Here is a 15700-nt window from a genome sequence, read left to right as displayed (position 1 = left end):
CATAGGTTAATGAATTCAGTGGTGGGGCAAGGGGAACAGCTAAATAGCCACTGGAGGGGGAAGTGACTGCTTACCCACTGGATTTTTCTACTTTTAGAGGAGGGTGATTTGCATTCTCTATGACCCATCAGCTATAGGCAATGGTTGTACTGCAGTGTAACCATAATCTGATTTTAGCATACATTTTAGAAACAGTCTGCACTGACACAGTCCTTGTATCATCTTGCACCCATGCTTGGCACATGCCCAAACTTACTATGACTACATACAAAGAGCATTGCTTATGAAGTATTCAATGTAACTGCTAGCTCATGAAGCATCATCTCCAACTCTAGTGCTTTAGAATCTAGGACTATTGTATCAGTCCCAAAGCACCTGTGTGCTTCAAACTGGCCAAATTAAAGGAAAAGTCTCACACAAGCCACATTGTTATCCTGGCTTTCTACTAAAGACAAGTTTTTCTTCATCTTCTTCTTGAGGAAGTACATTTCTTTGGGAATAAAAGTATGTTTGCAGAGGAATAGGATATGGAAGAGTGATCAGCTTTCCTTATTGTATAAAAGCTGAGAGCAATTAGATGGCTTCCTCTTGAAAAGCAGTAAAAAACAAGGTCGGAGCCTTGGGGGTAGTTTACAGGCATGAGCCTTCAATTCTAGAGTTATTAGGAATTACCATGAGCCTGGGTATAACTGCACAGAGCACTGGGATCTCTGCACTACCCCCACAAGAATTTACTTGAGAGTCCAAGGCTCAGCAGATCAGCATTTTGTCCAATTTGACTTATGTCCCATTATTTCTACACTGTACAGAAGGCAAATGATGTTCTTTATTATCATACACCTGAATCAGTTTATTTACACCAGACTGCTAAATTTTGGGGATACACAGTAACTGCTCTTCAGAGGACAATATTCCCCATTTTATCCTGGCAATGGTAATTTTAAGTTAAGATATATTTCCAACAGTGCCATTATTGGACTTTTTCTATAGATTTGATTGGTTCTAATTAGAAATTATTGGTTTAAATCTACTCCACATGGTTTTTCCTTTTAAACAAGAAAATTAAACAGTTAATCTTCTCATCTGACATTTTCTGAGCCCCCCACTCCACTTTTCCCCTGTCACACACACAAGTGAAGGTTCTTGGATAATTATAATCTTTTATAGCATTCTCACATTCTGTTCTCTAAATTGTAATAAAAGATTTTACTCCACCATTCATCAAAAAATGTCACAATACCATAAGGTACGAGCAGATGCTCAACACCAACATTCCACAGGTGAATGCACCAAAGAGAAGTTGATGGGCTCAAGCCTCATGTATTACAAGGGTTTAGTCCAACAGACTTGTACTCTCAAATGGTTGAAATAAGCCTCAGGATATGAGAAGGCTACAGTTCAAAGTCAATGTTATCCCTGTGTGGCTGTGGTAGAGCTGTGCTTGATAGCTATTTGTATTAGAAAGCCTAACTCCATTGAGAGAGATTCTACAGAGAACTGCTTTTACAAGAAATAAAACATGCATACCTATACATCACGTATGATTGTGTAAATGGGTTCATGTACATGCTTTGTACAATTCGGTTTGCTCTTAAAAGATTAGACCATACACTCTGTCTCCAAGTACATTATGCTTTTGGATGTGTTATCCATTTACTTTTCAGCAAAGCTTCTCAGTCATGTCTTTGTCCAAAACATCCTGACAAATACGTCAAATTACAGCTCTCTCAGCAGCAATACAAGTATATTGCTGTCTGCCTGCTGCTCTTCCCCTCCACCCCAGATATCTTGATAAAGGGGTCATTCAGGAGAACCTAGCCTTCATTTCTTCCCTGACAGCAAAAAGTGCAAGCACAACAAGCAGCAGCCTGAAAAACTATGTTCACGCCTTGACCTTGAGACTTCCTGAACCAGTTTGGATTGGCTCTCCCTTTGAAACAACAGGCTTCCACAGGAAGTTCATAAATGGACCCAAGTCACAGCAATTTACGTACTTTTAATATTTTTAACTTGGTTCTTCGAGAACTACCCAAAATGGGCGGTGTTTCATGGAGACAAAGAACTGGCCAGTTCTTCCAAGAGCAAACGTCAGTGTGTGGGGTGCAATTCAAACGACTGAAAGGAACATGACTAATGGGCTGTCAGGCCCTGCCAAGGCAACTTCTGCTGAGCCCTACCATGGGGATGTGGCCGTGTGTTGCGAAGTTGCACTGTACTCCACCATGTATGCCCCAGTGTCAGCACCAATGAGGATCCCAACACTGCAGGTAGCCCATATCTCCAAAAAGCTAAGTTGCAGGCCTGCATCCCAAAACCCTCAGCTTCAGGCACGTTTGATCCACATCTTAAACACTGATGAAATGTCTTCCCTCATGCTGCCCCACCACCAACTCTTGCCTCTCTCAAATAGACAATGCACTGTACATCATTCTAGTCTTAGAATGAGTGTGCAAGACTCAAAGGTGTTAAAGACATTTTTTTCACTCCCCAGTCTGAAATACCTTAGATGATTTTTATATTTTCACATAGCCCTAACAAAATGTGACTGCATTAAAAATATTTTTTTTCATTCATTTTCCACCTTGTTTTCTATGTTACCATGATCTTAACTGAAAATACCCTTCTTATTTATATATTTGCACTCCGCCGATTGTATGCTATAATCTGACAATAGAAATGTAATAATGGAATATTAATTCAAACATCTTGAGTGCATTGCACCTATGTAACTATCGAAAGCTGCCAGGCAGAGAAGGACCTGGGAGTGATGGTGGACAGTCGGCTGAATATGAGCCAGCAGTGTGCTCAGGTGGCCAAGAAGGCCAACGGCATCCTGGCTTGTATTAGGAACAGCGTGACCAGCAGGGCTAGGGAGGTGATCGTCCCCCTGTACTCAGCTCTGGTGAGGCCGCACCTCGAGTACTGTGTTCAGTTTTGGGCCCCTCGCTACAAGAAGGACATGGAGGTGCTTGAGCGGGTGCAGAGAAGGGCGACGAAGCTGGTGAGGGGCCTGGAGAACAAGTCCTACGAGGAGCGGCTGAGGGAGCTGGGCTTGTTCAGCCTGGAGAAGAGGAGGCTCAGGGGTGACCTTATTGCTCTTTACAGATACCTTAAAGGAGGCTGTAGAGAGGTGGGGGTTGGCCTGTTCTCCCACGTGCCTGGTGACAGGACGAGGGGGAATGGGCTTAAGTTGAGCCAGGGGAGTTTTAGGTTAGATGTTAGGAAGAACTTCTTTACAGAAAGGGTTGTGAGGCATTGGAACAGGCTGCCCAGGGAAGTGGTGGAGTCACCATCCCTGGAAGTCTTCAAAAGACGCTTAGATGTACAGCTTAGGGATATGGTTTAGTGGAGGGCTGTTAGCGTTAGGTTGGAGGTTGGACTCGATGACCTTGAGGTCTCTTCCAACCTAGAAAATTCTGTGATTCTGTGATTCTGTGAAAGGGATAGCTCTGGAACATTTTTGTATTTGCAAATAACCTAATGGAATGGGGATGAAAGATTATTATTAAACCTAGCAATGCATATGATTTCAGACATTTAATTCATTCAGAAATCAACAACTCTGTCAAAGATCCTTAATGATAGGCTTTAAAGCAACTTTTAAAATTAATTATTTAGTCTGATTCGCTCGTGGTTTGGGATTTTATGGTCTATACTTAACTGCTGTAGTTTGAAATTGAATTACACATATATAAGTAACACCCACTAGATCAGGTTGCTTGGGGCCTCATCTAACCTGGTCTTGAATGCCTCCAGGAATGGGGCATCCACAACCTCTCTGGGTAAGCTGTTCCAGTGCCTCACCACTGTCTGAGTGAAAGATCTTTTGGCCTGTATTTGCAAACTATAGGATCCAGATCCACCACAGTTGCTGGCACCCATTTACAAAGTTAAGAGTTAATTTGTTGTCTTTTTTTTTTTTTCTTCACTGATAAAGGCTTAATTTATATTCTTCTAGTTTTGCTTTGTGAGCATTTCCTGAGAGGGACATAAGCCAAGCAACATGGAAGATCTGCCTACGGTACCTAGCAGGGCAGGCCTTGCCTTTCTGGCCAAAGCTAGCAGGTCTTACATAATAATGTATTACAATACCTTTCTGTTTCCTGCTCTGTGGTTTGCTGCTTGTTCTCAAAGCCAGTGAAGCTGCTCATATCCACATAGCCATCATTCTCATTAGCAGCAGATAATGCCCTGCTGGGATCTTCGAAAAACTCAGTAAAAGTTCCTGCTCTTGTGGATCTTCGAGGAGGAATTTGTATATTTTCATAATCAGAGCTCATAGCTGGAATGTTCTCATAGTCAGAAGTGTCAGCATTGGGAAAAGAAATGGATCTAGGTTTTGTTAATGGAAGTGGCATGAAAGGAGGTCTGGACCGGTCCTCAAAGGACTCCACCCTTGACACACTCCTGCTGAAGGACTTGGGTGTTCCTTTTCTCTTACCATCCTTATAGAAAAGAACAGCTGAGGGAGACTCAGATGCACGGAGCTTCCCCACATGTGATTTTAGTTGAGGTGAGCTACTTAGGCTTCTCCTGTCCAGCTCCAGCAGTCTCAGAGGCCCATGATAGCTGGATTCTGATGAGGACCTCGAAGAGGAAACATTAACATCTACATGGACTTTATTTTCCGTCTTCTTCTTGAATTTTAGAGTGAGGAACCTCTTAAAGGAAGACTTCTTTTTCTTGGAATACTTATCAGGTGACTCATTCTCTATCAAAAGTGAAGGCGAACTTTTAGTGATTGGCTTTTTGGTGATGTAGGCAAGTTCAAAAGGAGGTGGTATATCAACAACTGAGGATGGAGTAGATACACCTGATGAAAGATTTCCCTGGGAAAAACTACCTGAGGAACCATTAACACAAGGCAAAGACAAGTTGTCTTCTGTCCTTTTTATTCTACCATCATCAAGTACATAGCCATCACTTTCTTTGTAAATGGAGACAGGTATCTCTCTCCCTTCAACAGAATAAGACCGAGGATATAAAATAAAACGTCTTGACTTGGTTGGTAATGCCCTATTGGCTTCCATTGTTTTTCCTTCCACTGAAAATAAACTATTGCTTACATCTTCAGTCCCAGAGCCATTGCAGGAAGGCAGTAAATCAGTTTCAGGTCCAGTTTCTTCTGGAACTGTTTCTGGCACATAGCCTGGCATTTTCCCAGAGAGCGACCGTGTTCTAGTGACAACGCTTTTACGATCAATGGTCAGCAAGTTGTTTTCACCATCCATACCTAATTCACCCTTCTTACTGTGATCAGCTCCTGAATCAGTCTGCCCATCACAAGTGATTTCATTTTCTGCGGGAAGTACATATGGGTCATCTAGGGAATCACTGCTAGTTTCTCTTTCCTCTGATTCTTCAGGCACAATGACTACTTCAGGGAGTGCTAGGTTTTCATGCAACACATTTTTGGTCCCATGTTTTACATTCATTTTACCATGCTTACAGACTTCTAACTCTTCCTCACATGGAACCTGTTGAGTTGAACTTAAGACACTTTTGCTGAGGCTTTTTGCTTCCACTTCATTGTCTTCAAGCTGCAGCTCGTCTGACTTAGAGGTTTCAACAACCCTTTCACTATGCTCTTCAACAGGCACATCTTCCAGCTCTGGTTCCATCCCTGGACCACTAGGTAGAGTATCAGAAATCTGACCATTTCCATTCAGAGAGGTCCCTTCTGTTTGCGGATTCTCATCTGAATGTTCTGTGGGTACTTCCTCACCATAGTAATTCTCAAAAGGAGCAATTTGACAGCCATCATCCACGTTTTCTGCTTTCACAGCTTCTTCCTCCTCTTTCACAGAGTCTTTGCTTGCTTCACAGGCTACCTCTGATGTCTCCTCACCTCTTCTCTCAGTGATCTGGAAACCATCACTGGCGCTTTCTGTGTTTGTATTATTGTACTCATCTGTATCTGCTTTCTCCTCTTCAGCTGCTACTTGATGAGTAGAATCTCCCAAACCACTCTCAGCACTGGGTTCACCTTCAAGCAGTTCTAAGCCAAGAGCTGTTTCCTCACTGGTCTCAATGGGCAGCATGTCAAGACTTGCACTGTCATCATTTTTGAATCCCTCTTCCATATTCAAATCAAGCTGTGCATACACACTGCAATCACTGTCATGTGCTGGACATCCATCTCCATTTTCTAAAATCTCAGGCAGTTCCTCCTCATCCTCCCCTGCTTTTTCACAACCTAGGATCGATTCATCTGCAGGAGGTGGCGTCAGAATGATATCTTCACAGGTATCACCCATTAGGTCCTTATCTCTATTCAAAATGTTATCACTGTCAATCTCACTATAGTCTGCAACCAGTTCAAGACTGCTAGAAGTTTCCTCCTTGTTTTTGGTTTCACTGCAATCACCTACAACATCCTCATCTACATTCTTGGAAGAACAATAATTCTCATCAGGGGCATCTGAGGTCTCCTCACAAAGTGCCTCAGACTGGCCACAGTCTACAGTTGAGGCTTCAGAGTCTGGTTCTACTGGTTCAGCAATATCCAAAGAGTTACAGTGCTCAACTGCTTGATTGCTTGTGTCCTCATCATTAGGAATGTTGTCCTGTTCCTTCTCTGTCTCTTCTGGAGTTTCCAAGACTTCATTCTCTGCAGAGAAATCTAAGCTCTGATCAAGCTCATGTTCCAAGTCATTGCAGTTTTTCCTGGTCAGCTGAGCTTCAGGAACTGCAATGTATTCATTATCTGCCTCAGATTCTGGGCAATCAGCATGGCATTGATTTCCTTCATACAGCTCTCCATCAAGAAAGATCAATTTACCATTTGAGCACTTATTTAAGTTATTGTTGGTATAAACACTGGATTTGCCCTCAGTGTCAGCAGAGAGTTTTGGCTTGGGAGCAATAGGTGGTTTGGGACCTCTAGACATAGAGTTCGGGTTATGAAGAATGTCAGCCCTTGGCAGCGAAGGAGAAAATTTGGAGACAGTTACTGGAGAAAGATGACCGATAATTTTTGGTTTCGGTGCTAGTGGTGGCTTTGTGATTTCTGGAGAGAAGAGAGAGAAGACACGTTAGTCATCTTGGTTTCTTATTAAATACACCAGAATATATTCTACACTACACTTTATCTTATACCAGTGACTTCTAATGCAGAAGGAGTCCAGCTTCCATGTAGCACTGTTGCTTTATCTGCAAGGTTGCTTTGCAGATAAAGGGAGCTAGCTGCATATATATTATTTCATCTTCAACACCTTATTTAGCTTGGAAGTGAGCATCTGTGATCTGTGTGCTTATCAGTCACCTCAGATTCTAGAAATGAATGTCACCACAGTTTTAACCTGAAAAGGAATAACCTCAAAATATAAATCAGCTTCCAGGAACAGCCCAGACATTTTTTCTAATTCCAGGTAGTGATTATACCAGTAGCTCTGTGGGGACTTTCAGAAAATATACTCTGTAGCACAAGATCCCTTCAGTGATGCAGACTCTCCCTAAAGCGCCCTTGTGCTCTGCAGACCCTCAGCAGGCAGAGAATATCCTGCTGTTCCTCCTTTGCTTCTCCAGCAATAGTCAACCTGGAGATTATGATATAGAATAAAGAATGAAACAGATGACCCATGATCCTGTAATCTCACCATTTTTAGCTCCTTGCTTTATTTTGTGTCCCTACTACTCAAAGCTGGAAGTCACTAGGATATGTCACAATTTGATCTGACCTGCAGAAATAGCACTTTGTAGGAGGTACATGCCCTTACTGGCTTTGAATAAAATGGTTCATGTTCAGAAGAGAGAATAGGAGGTTTGAGGCTACTTGTGGAGAAGGATGGCATTCTTATCAGAGACTGTTTGTACTGGAACAACAAGCAGTGAGAAAAAGACGGGAGCATGGAGAATGCCTGGATCTTCAAAGCTTTGGCTTATGAACAAACTAGATACAAAGTAATTAAATTAACTCATTTTCTCTACGCAAAATAACCATGCAGGCATCCACCTAAAAAAAAAAAAAAAAAAAAAAAAAAAAAAGATATAGTTTGAAAATGGTGACCTGATTTCCCTTCAGTGGTAAATTTTCTGTAGCAAGAAGAATTAAGTAATCTTGAATTCCTCCTCCTGCTGCCTTCAGTGACATTGCTGGGGAAGAGAATTTATGATAACTGGCCCTGTTCAAAGTATGTTGACAATAGGCATTGCGGTGTCCTACTCTTTCCCACTGGGCCAACTATTGGCCACTTCGAATTTGGATTTTTTTTTCCTAAGTACTCAATGTGTTGTTCTTACCTTCCATGAAGTTCATTTAACAATTTTCCCCTTTTGGGGCTGTGTGCATACACAAGTGTTTAAAATAAATCCTAACAATTACTGAAAAGAGAGCAAATCTGTCAAGCACAATGGACCACCGCTTGTCTTTTATTACAACTTCACTCTGTTTCAATTTCTGCTTCCTTTGGTGTATGAACCATTTAAAAGAATCTGGCTGTAACTTCTAAATGGATAAAAAACAACATTACACCATAAGAAACATGTATGTTCACAAATAATGGCTCATGTTTATTTTAGGATACATTTTATGTTGGAGGGAGACACACCCACCTTGTGCTTAAAAGGAAACTCTTGGGGAATAGGAATTTCTTTAGCCTGCTCCTCCCCTTATTGTTTGATGTTTCCTTGTACTGACAAGGACAGCTTCCTTTCCTTACCCACCTTCCTTCAGGCAAACCTGCATTTCAGCATGGTTTTGTTCCTGCCATGGCCCACACAAAACTGCTCTGCTCTCCACCCCTCTTCACATCTAAGTGGTGGACAGTAAGCCTAGCAGCTCTCCTGCAATACCAATCAACTGACACAGCCCTCACTTTTCATATTTCTTTGAAAAGTGGGGTATTGCCTGAAACACTGCAACTACCCATTTTCAGATGTTCTCCAGATTTAATTTTGGAATTAGCCTAGAATTTAATTAAGGCTAATAAGGGACCATAACTACCAACATCTCCACCCCACCAAACAACTGGATTGGGGTGAATACTTAAGTACTGAGGTTTCACATTTACAAGGACTTCTGTAAACTTGTCCCAGGTCCATGGTCTTTTGACAGTGGCCCAAGAAATGAGTTAGCTCCACAGTGTAGATACTAGTTCTACCTTTGGTGCCACAGCCAAGTTCAAGCATCTCTTATGATGCTTAAAGTAGCTTTTTCTGACCAACAAACCTGTGTGGCCTGTGGTTTCCTCATTCCTTTGTCATTAATTCAATTCAGATACAAGTTAAAACGAGAGAGACATTGAGAAAAAGAGGGCAAGAATGCTTTTAAATGGAAGTGACCATGCAGATAGAAAGACTCCACTGCAATAGTGTGATGAGACCGCACCAAACCTAGAATTTCAGTAGGAACCAATGCACCCAAGTCCTGATTCTCAATACTCCTGCCCAGGAACAAAGGCTTCAAATCCACAGACAGAAAGTGGATGAGAAACAGGAGGTAGAGGGAAAACGTCTGGGAAATGGCATCAAAGTATTATTCAGCTCTAATCAGAAGCTGTGTAATTTCACTCAGTTATATCAGAATAAAGGCAAAACTTGTTTTCTAGAAAGCTTCAGTCTGAACAGAGTAAGAGGTGGGTATATACCTTAGTATACTCCTTATCTTATTTCCATAATGAATTGCAGATTTTTAAAAACAAAGCCTTTATTTCCAGTCAGCGCTGTCTGGCTTCTATCCTCAGCATTTACTATTGTTTCTTCTGCTAGGTTAAAAACTCTTTTATTATTCAGTATTTCTCTGGAGAAGACATATACTTCCCTATAACCACATCTCTGTGCAATCCTGGTTTTGGTAAATTGATGAGATGAACTTGTTAAATCTTTGCAGTTGGACAATTTCTCCTTTCCTGAAGTCTTGTCTTTTAGATTTTTTTTTTTTCCTGATCTTTTCCAATTTTCCAGGAGCCCCTATAAGATATATAGTGCAGACCTATAAGAGGAATTCCAGAGTGGGTACTGATGATGCTATCTACACAGCTCAGTACTTTCTTAGACCTGGTTCTCACTATTCTTTATTAGCTTGTCAATATATCAGGTTGACTTGCTTGTAAATTATGACTTCTCAATTGTTCCCAAGGCTACGTTTTCCCTGTTTGTTGTCTCTAACTGATAGCTTTATAACATACATTAAGTGCAATTAGTTTGACTGGATCCAACTTAATGATCCTGATCTGTTTCTATAACTGCCCTGCCTACCATTGTTAATGACCCTGTCACCAATTTTTGCATCATAAAGTGAACTTTGTCATCTGATACTTTTCTATTTGCTTTCCAACCATAAAAATATTGAACAGTATCAACCTATTCATTATCCCTGCATTATATATACTACCATTTGATAATGATACAGAGATAACTGCTAAAGAGATTCTCTACTGCCCGTTAGCCAGTCTCCAGCCTAATTAACCAAGAGTGTATCCCTGTTATATAAATGCTTCTCTCTAAAATCAGTGTACAACTAAAATACACAGGCATTAATGTATGTCTTTGCATCTATACAATCTCCTCAATTCCAATCTGTAACTTCTTCCAAAGATGAGAATCAGATTCCCCACTTCAAGCAAGTAAAGTCCCCCTACTGAGGAAATAAGAACACGCAACCCTAAGAGTAGTAGTAAATATAGGAATTCTTTTACATGTCACAGGATCACAGAATGTCACTTGCCCAAACACTATTATAGACACAAAAATGGTTTGGACCCAGAAGAAGTTCTACCGTGAAACAACTTGTATCCTTTTATCTTATCAACCAGACAACAACATGAAACAACAAAAAAACTTGCCTATACCAGCAGCCATCATATTCACACTCTTTCACATCAGAGAATAACTGTGCTGTCCAAGAGCTCATACTATGAACAAAAGCCACATGCACCAAGTGTTGTACAAATCCAGGAGCTAATGGAAACAGTGCAGCTGCTCTGTATAGTCACACGCAGAAGTTTCCATACATCAGCTACCAAAACAACACCAAGTTTTTACAAAAGCAAGACAGAGAAGAAATTCTCTACTTGTGTCTATTTCAGTTTGTCTAACAAAAGGTTTTATGCTTTCACCATGGTCCCTACTCCTTAGAGAAGAAATTGTTCTATGATTGGATGGTAGACAGAACTTCCCATCAAAATAACACATGGAGTTTCACGGTAAATGAAACAGACAGATCTTCCTCATGGATGAAGAGCTGGCTTTGGACATGGCAGGACATGGACACCAACCACTGCAGTAATTCTGGCAGAAATGTAAAGCAAGACAAGAAAAGTGACTCCTAAAACTCACTTATTTCGTCTGCAGTATAAGAACCTATATGCTCCAAGCTGTAACTACAATTCTGCCAGCTGTCCGAATCAGACACCGAGGGTGTGTTTAAGCTGCTTATGCAGATAAGCCATTTTAATGTAATTCTGAATTGAGGTAAGTACCCAGCATAAGCTGTGTAACCTGCCTCAATACATTGGAGATAAAATAGATGAGGTAGCATGATTTACAACGAAAGTATAATCCCTTTGAGGGGGCTCAACTCATAAAACACTAGTGCTGCCACTGGTAGGACCCCAGGATATACTGTAAATAACTGAGATGTCATAATTTTTGTACTATTCGCTGCAAAAATATCTGGTTTATAGCACGTGAATTCATCACTTATTTCACACAGTCAGAGAAAAATAACAGGTTTAAAGTAACAGTAGTTACCTAAGAAATGAAAACAGTTGCAGGGGAGTCACTTGAAATGGAAAAGGTGTTTAGGCTTGAATTTTCTAATGGTACAGGACTGCAAGTCTTCTTTTCAAATGGGACCCAAGTCCAGATTTAGGCACCAGTTTCCACTTTGACTTTAACAGCAATGAGCTACTTAAGTCTTTTGAGAGCTGAGACTTCAGGCACTTCAGGTCTTAGGTCCTATTCAAAGCCAGAAAGGGCTCCTAAATGCCTCAGTCATTTACGAAAATGGGATTTCAGCTTCTCCATAATTCTGGTATTTTTGCAAAGAATCTGTGTTCTGTTAACAATGTATATCCTTCAAGCGACTGATCAAAAGTCCTCTGCAAGCCCACACAGCATGAAGGTTTCACTAGTGTGGAGACAGACCCATAGACAGTAGTAACTATCCCAAGGGAATTTTGTCTCCTTACAAATCTTAATTGAAATATTATCATCTGGGCTGTCAGAGCGCGCCCCACCCTGTAGAAATAAAATGCTGTACTGTACAATTATTGGAATCCATCCTCGATGATTAGATCAATGCATTATGACTCTGGAATGTCTGATCAACAGTTTACAAGTTTGTCTTACTATCTAACTTCATTACAGCTATCTATAAATATAACAGCATAATATCCCACAGAGAAGCACTGCTAGGCAAATGGAAAAATATAAAGACAGTATAATGAGAAAAGGATAAGTTTCAACACCAAATATCTTGATCCTTCACAAATTCTCCAGCATTTTCACTGACTCTAAACAGGCTGTACATACATGTCTTGGTATGGCCGTGGGAACTGTCTGTGGAAAAACCCTGTATGTATGATTACAAATAATCTTGGTTCTAAGTTACTAGCATATATTTCTTTTCAATATAACTTTAAATGTTTGTGATGTTTCCAATTTGTCTGTGATTTCACCACAGGAAGCTCACACTGCAGCAGACAGCTTATATTCACCTGCTGTTTCATATATTGCTTTCTGGGAGCCAAAGACAACAGTGATTAGATTTTTTAAAATGTTTTACAGGTACATATGGCAGCTTTTCCTCTACCAATTTCAGTAGCAGCTGAAAGAATGTCTGATCTACTTATGCCTATGAACAATTTGGATTCTAACATCTGTACCTTCATCCTTTGGGCAGCACCATTTCAGCACCCAGCAAACAAACACGTACCAAGAGCCTGGCAGGTCCTGTGCGTGAGGCTGGGAGATGGGGCTCTCTCTTGTCACTCACCACAGATTTCCTGTGACCCTGCTGGATTGCTTCATTTTTCTTTTCGTATCAGTTCTGCATCTCTGAGGATAATCCATATCTCCCTTCCTGTTTTCTATCCGTCCTTATTTTAACTTCTGTGGGATCAAAGCTGCCTTATGTGCCTGCACGTATGACTGCTTACTGGTGCTATGTGTTACTGTAATACAAAGACCACTGATGTGGGTCCCTGAGCTGCGCCAGTTAATAAACACCTCTCTCCTTCAGATTCAATAGGAAGTTCTGCTTTGCACTGATGGGAGAGACATTCCTTGCATTGTGTGAATGCACAAAACAAAGGCTGAGAAGGGATATGAACACTCTCTATAAATACAACCTGGAGGTAAACACCAGAGGAGGAAAAGAACTATTTTTAAGCAAAAGGACAATGTAATCCCAAGAATAAATGGCCATGAAACTGGTTTGGAAACTAGGAGGAGTGACAAGAGTAAGCAGTTCTCAGCTTCCTGAGAAGAGTAGCAGGAGAGCTGCCTAAAATGTTTTGTATAACCTGATGAATTGATAAAAGGAGTAATATGACTTTGTGATTTCTAACAATAGGTTACTGCTTTCGGTAATGAAGGTAGTCCCATTCAGCCCCATGCTCCTGAACAAAGAAAATTGCTAACAAAATTTCAGAGTTTAGAGCGGAATAATTTGACGTTCCTTACACTGCGCATCCACCAAGATCACACCAAATCAGAGCTGCTCATTTTTAAATAATGGAAAGATGAAGAAAGAGAGGTTGGAGCATCACAACTAAAGCAACTTTTGGCTGGCTTGCTTAACCTTCAAATGAGTTTGTTTCCTGGGAGGGCCAGAGTCCAGTCCAAAAAGAACAAGGAAAGGGCACGGAAATGTCACCACTTTGGGGTAGGAAAGCATCCTATTCCCCACTCCAAGGACAGCTATAAGCTCAGAGGAGTGGTATGACAACCCAATACAACAGCAGAGGGCTGGGTTGGACCTAAGTGATCCTTTCCAATACCGTCTTCCTGTGTTTGGGCAAACAGTGATTCACAGTTTCCCAACATATGACAATGGCAAGGCCAGCCATCTAGCCGTGAGATCTCTAGGCTTCAGGACATATCCATGCGAGTGAGGTGCCGGGTGACATTCACTCTCTGCAAGAAGGAATTGTGGAGGAAAATTTTAGGGCTGACACCAAGGGACTGTTTCTTTTCCTCTCTACCTCTGTGCAGCATTAGATTTTTCTAATTAACTCAGAAGCTGGTAGTAATTATTTCCCGTCTACAGTTTTTACATAGGCCTCATCCTTAAAATCAGAAAGTCGGTGGAGAATTTGAAGTTTGCCCCAAGTTTTCAGTCACTTATTTTAATGTCTAACTGTTGAACGTCTTCTCTTTAATAGCTCTTCCCTTCTCATCCAGTCTCCCTCACCTCCCCGGTTTCCGCCAGGGAAAATTTCTGGGAAATTAACAGAAGACAGAAGGAAAGGTTTGGGCTTGCAGAACTTCTTGCCCATTGCAAAAAACACTACCCCAAAACTCCAGACTTCCCAGAGGAAGTCACAACAAATTTCCCAGGGGCTTTGTGGAAGTGCGAGCATGTCCGAGGCAGAGCCACGTCCCGCAACAGACGCGGCCCTCCCGGTTTGCCGGCCTGGGTCTTCCCGGAGCCCTCGGCTCGCCACCGCCACGGCCGAGGGACCCCTACGAATCCCGCGGGAACCGGGCAGCACCCGAGGCAGGGGCCGGGCTGGACCGGCCCTGGGCGCCGGCTGCCGGGCCGAGGGGTGCCGGCGGCGGGGAGCGGCGCCCAGCCGCAGGAGCAAGGATGCCGGTACCGGAGGGAGGGCGACCGCCCGGCGGCTGTCAGCACCGGGGAAAAGATGCCCGGCTGCGGAGAGCCGTGCCCGCAGAGCCGCGCACTTACCGGCGTTGTTCATCTTCCACCGCAACTTCGCTTGCCGCCTGCTCACAGCATGGTCCCGGGGGCCGCCGCCTTCGCCCCTGGCGGACGCGCCGGCGCTGGAGCCCCTCTGGGGCCACGGGCACGGAGCCGGCGGGGCGGCCGGCAGCGGAGCCGGCTCGGGGCGGTCAGCTCCGCGCCTCCGCCCTGCCCCGCGCGCGGCCCGGCGGGGGCGGGGGCGGCGGGGCCCCGTACGGCCGGCGGCGCGCGGGGCGGGCCTGGGAGGGGCGGGGACCACCCCCCGGCCCCAGCGGTGGGGCGCGAGACGCCCGCGGGTGCCTGAGGGCGCGGCACTTTAACGGCGCGGCGGCTGCCCTCGCCCTGCCCGTCTTCCTCCTGCCCCCGCCTCGTGTTCCCCACCTCCCTTTCCGGCCCCTCGGCGCCTCTTTGCACCCCCTTGCCCCTCCAACCCCCTCCTTCTCCTTCCCCCTCCCTTCCCTCCGTCTCCTCGCCCGCCTTCCCTCCCTCCTCGGTCTTTCCCCCCTCTCCAGCTGCTTCCTCCCGTTGGCCCTTCCTCCCCTTCGCCCCCATCCCTCTCTCCGTTCTCGGGACCGGACCGGGGCCGCGCCCCACGCAGCCGCCCCCAGCACCTGCCGCTGGAGCCGCCGCAGCGGTGCCTGGGAGCGGCGGAGCCAGGGACGGGCGTTGGCGCACGAGCCGTGTTTGCTCGGAGCGGCTGCAGGCAGCACCGGGCTGCCGTCTTTTTCCCCTCTCCTGTAAAACAGATCTCGGCTCGCGGACGTTAACGCAGGCATCCTGTGTCTGGGCGCTTCTCCCTGCTTTCGGGCTAGCAGCGGCACTAGCCCCCAGACA

General features: G+C 43.8%; 1 protein-coding gene across 1 annotated transcript in view; it reads right to left on the bottom strand.

Annotated features, from left to right (window-relative positions):
* FGD5 (FYVE, RhoGEF and PH domain containing 5) overlaps positions 1–15145 on the bottom strand; it is a 101043-nt gene extending 85898 nt beyond the window's left edge. Inside the window, exons 1-2 of the mRNA XM_084530930.1 lie at positions 14852–15145; positions 4093–7009 (exon numbers count right to left, since the gene is read on the bottom strand). Coding sequence (XP_084387056.1) covers positions 4093–7009; positions 14852–14864 — 2930 coding nt within the window. The 5' untranslated portion in view covers positions 14865–15145. The remainder of the gene's footprint in view (positions 1–4092; positions 7010–14851) is intronic.
* Positions 15146–15700: the final 555 nt, after the last annotated feature.

The sequence above is a fragment of the Aythya ferina genome (genome assembly GCF_964211825.1).
Source record: "Aythya ferina genome assembly, chromosome: 10".
Lineage (NCBI taxonomy): Eukaryota > Metazoa > Chordata > Aves > Anseriformes > Anatidae > Aythya > Aythya ferina.
Note: the sequence above shows the minus strand (reverse complement) of the source record. Positions and strands in the feature narration are given on the sequence as shown.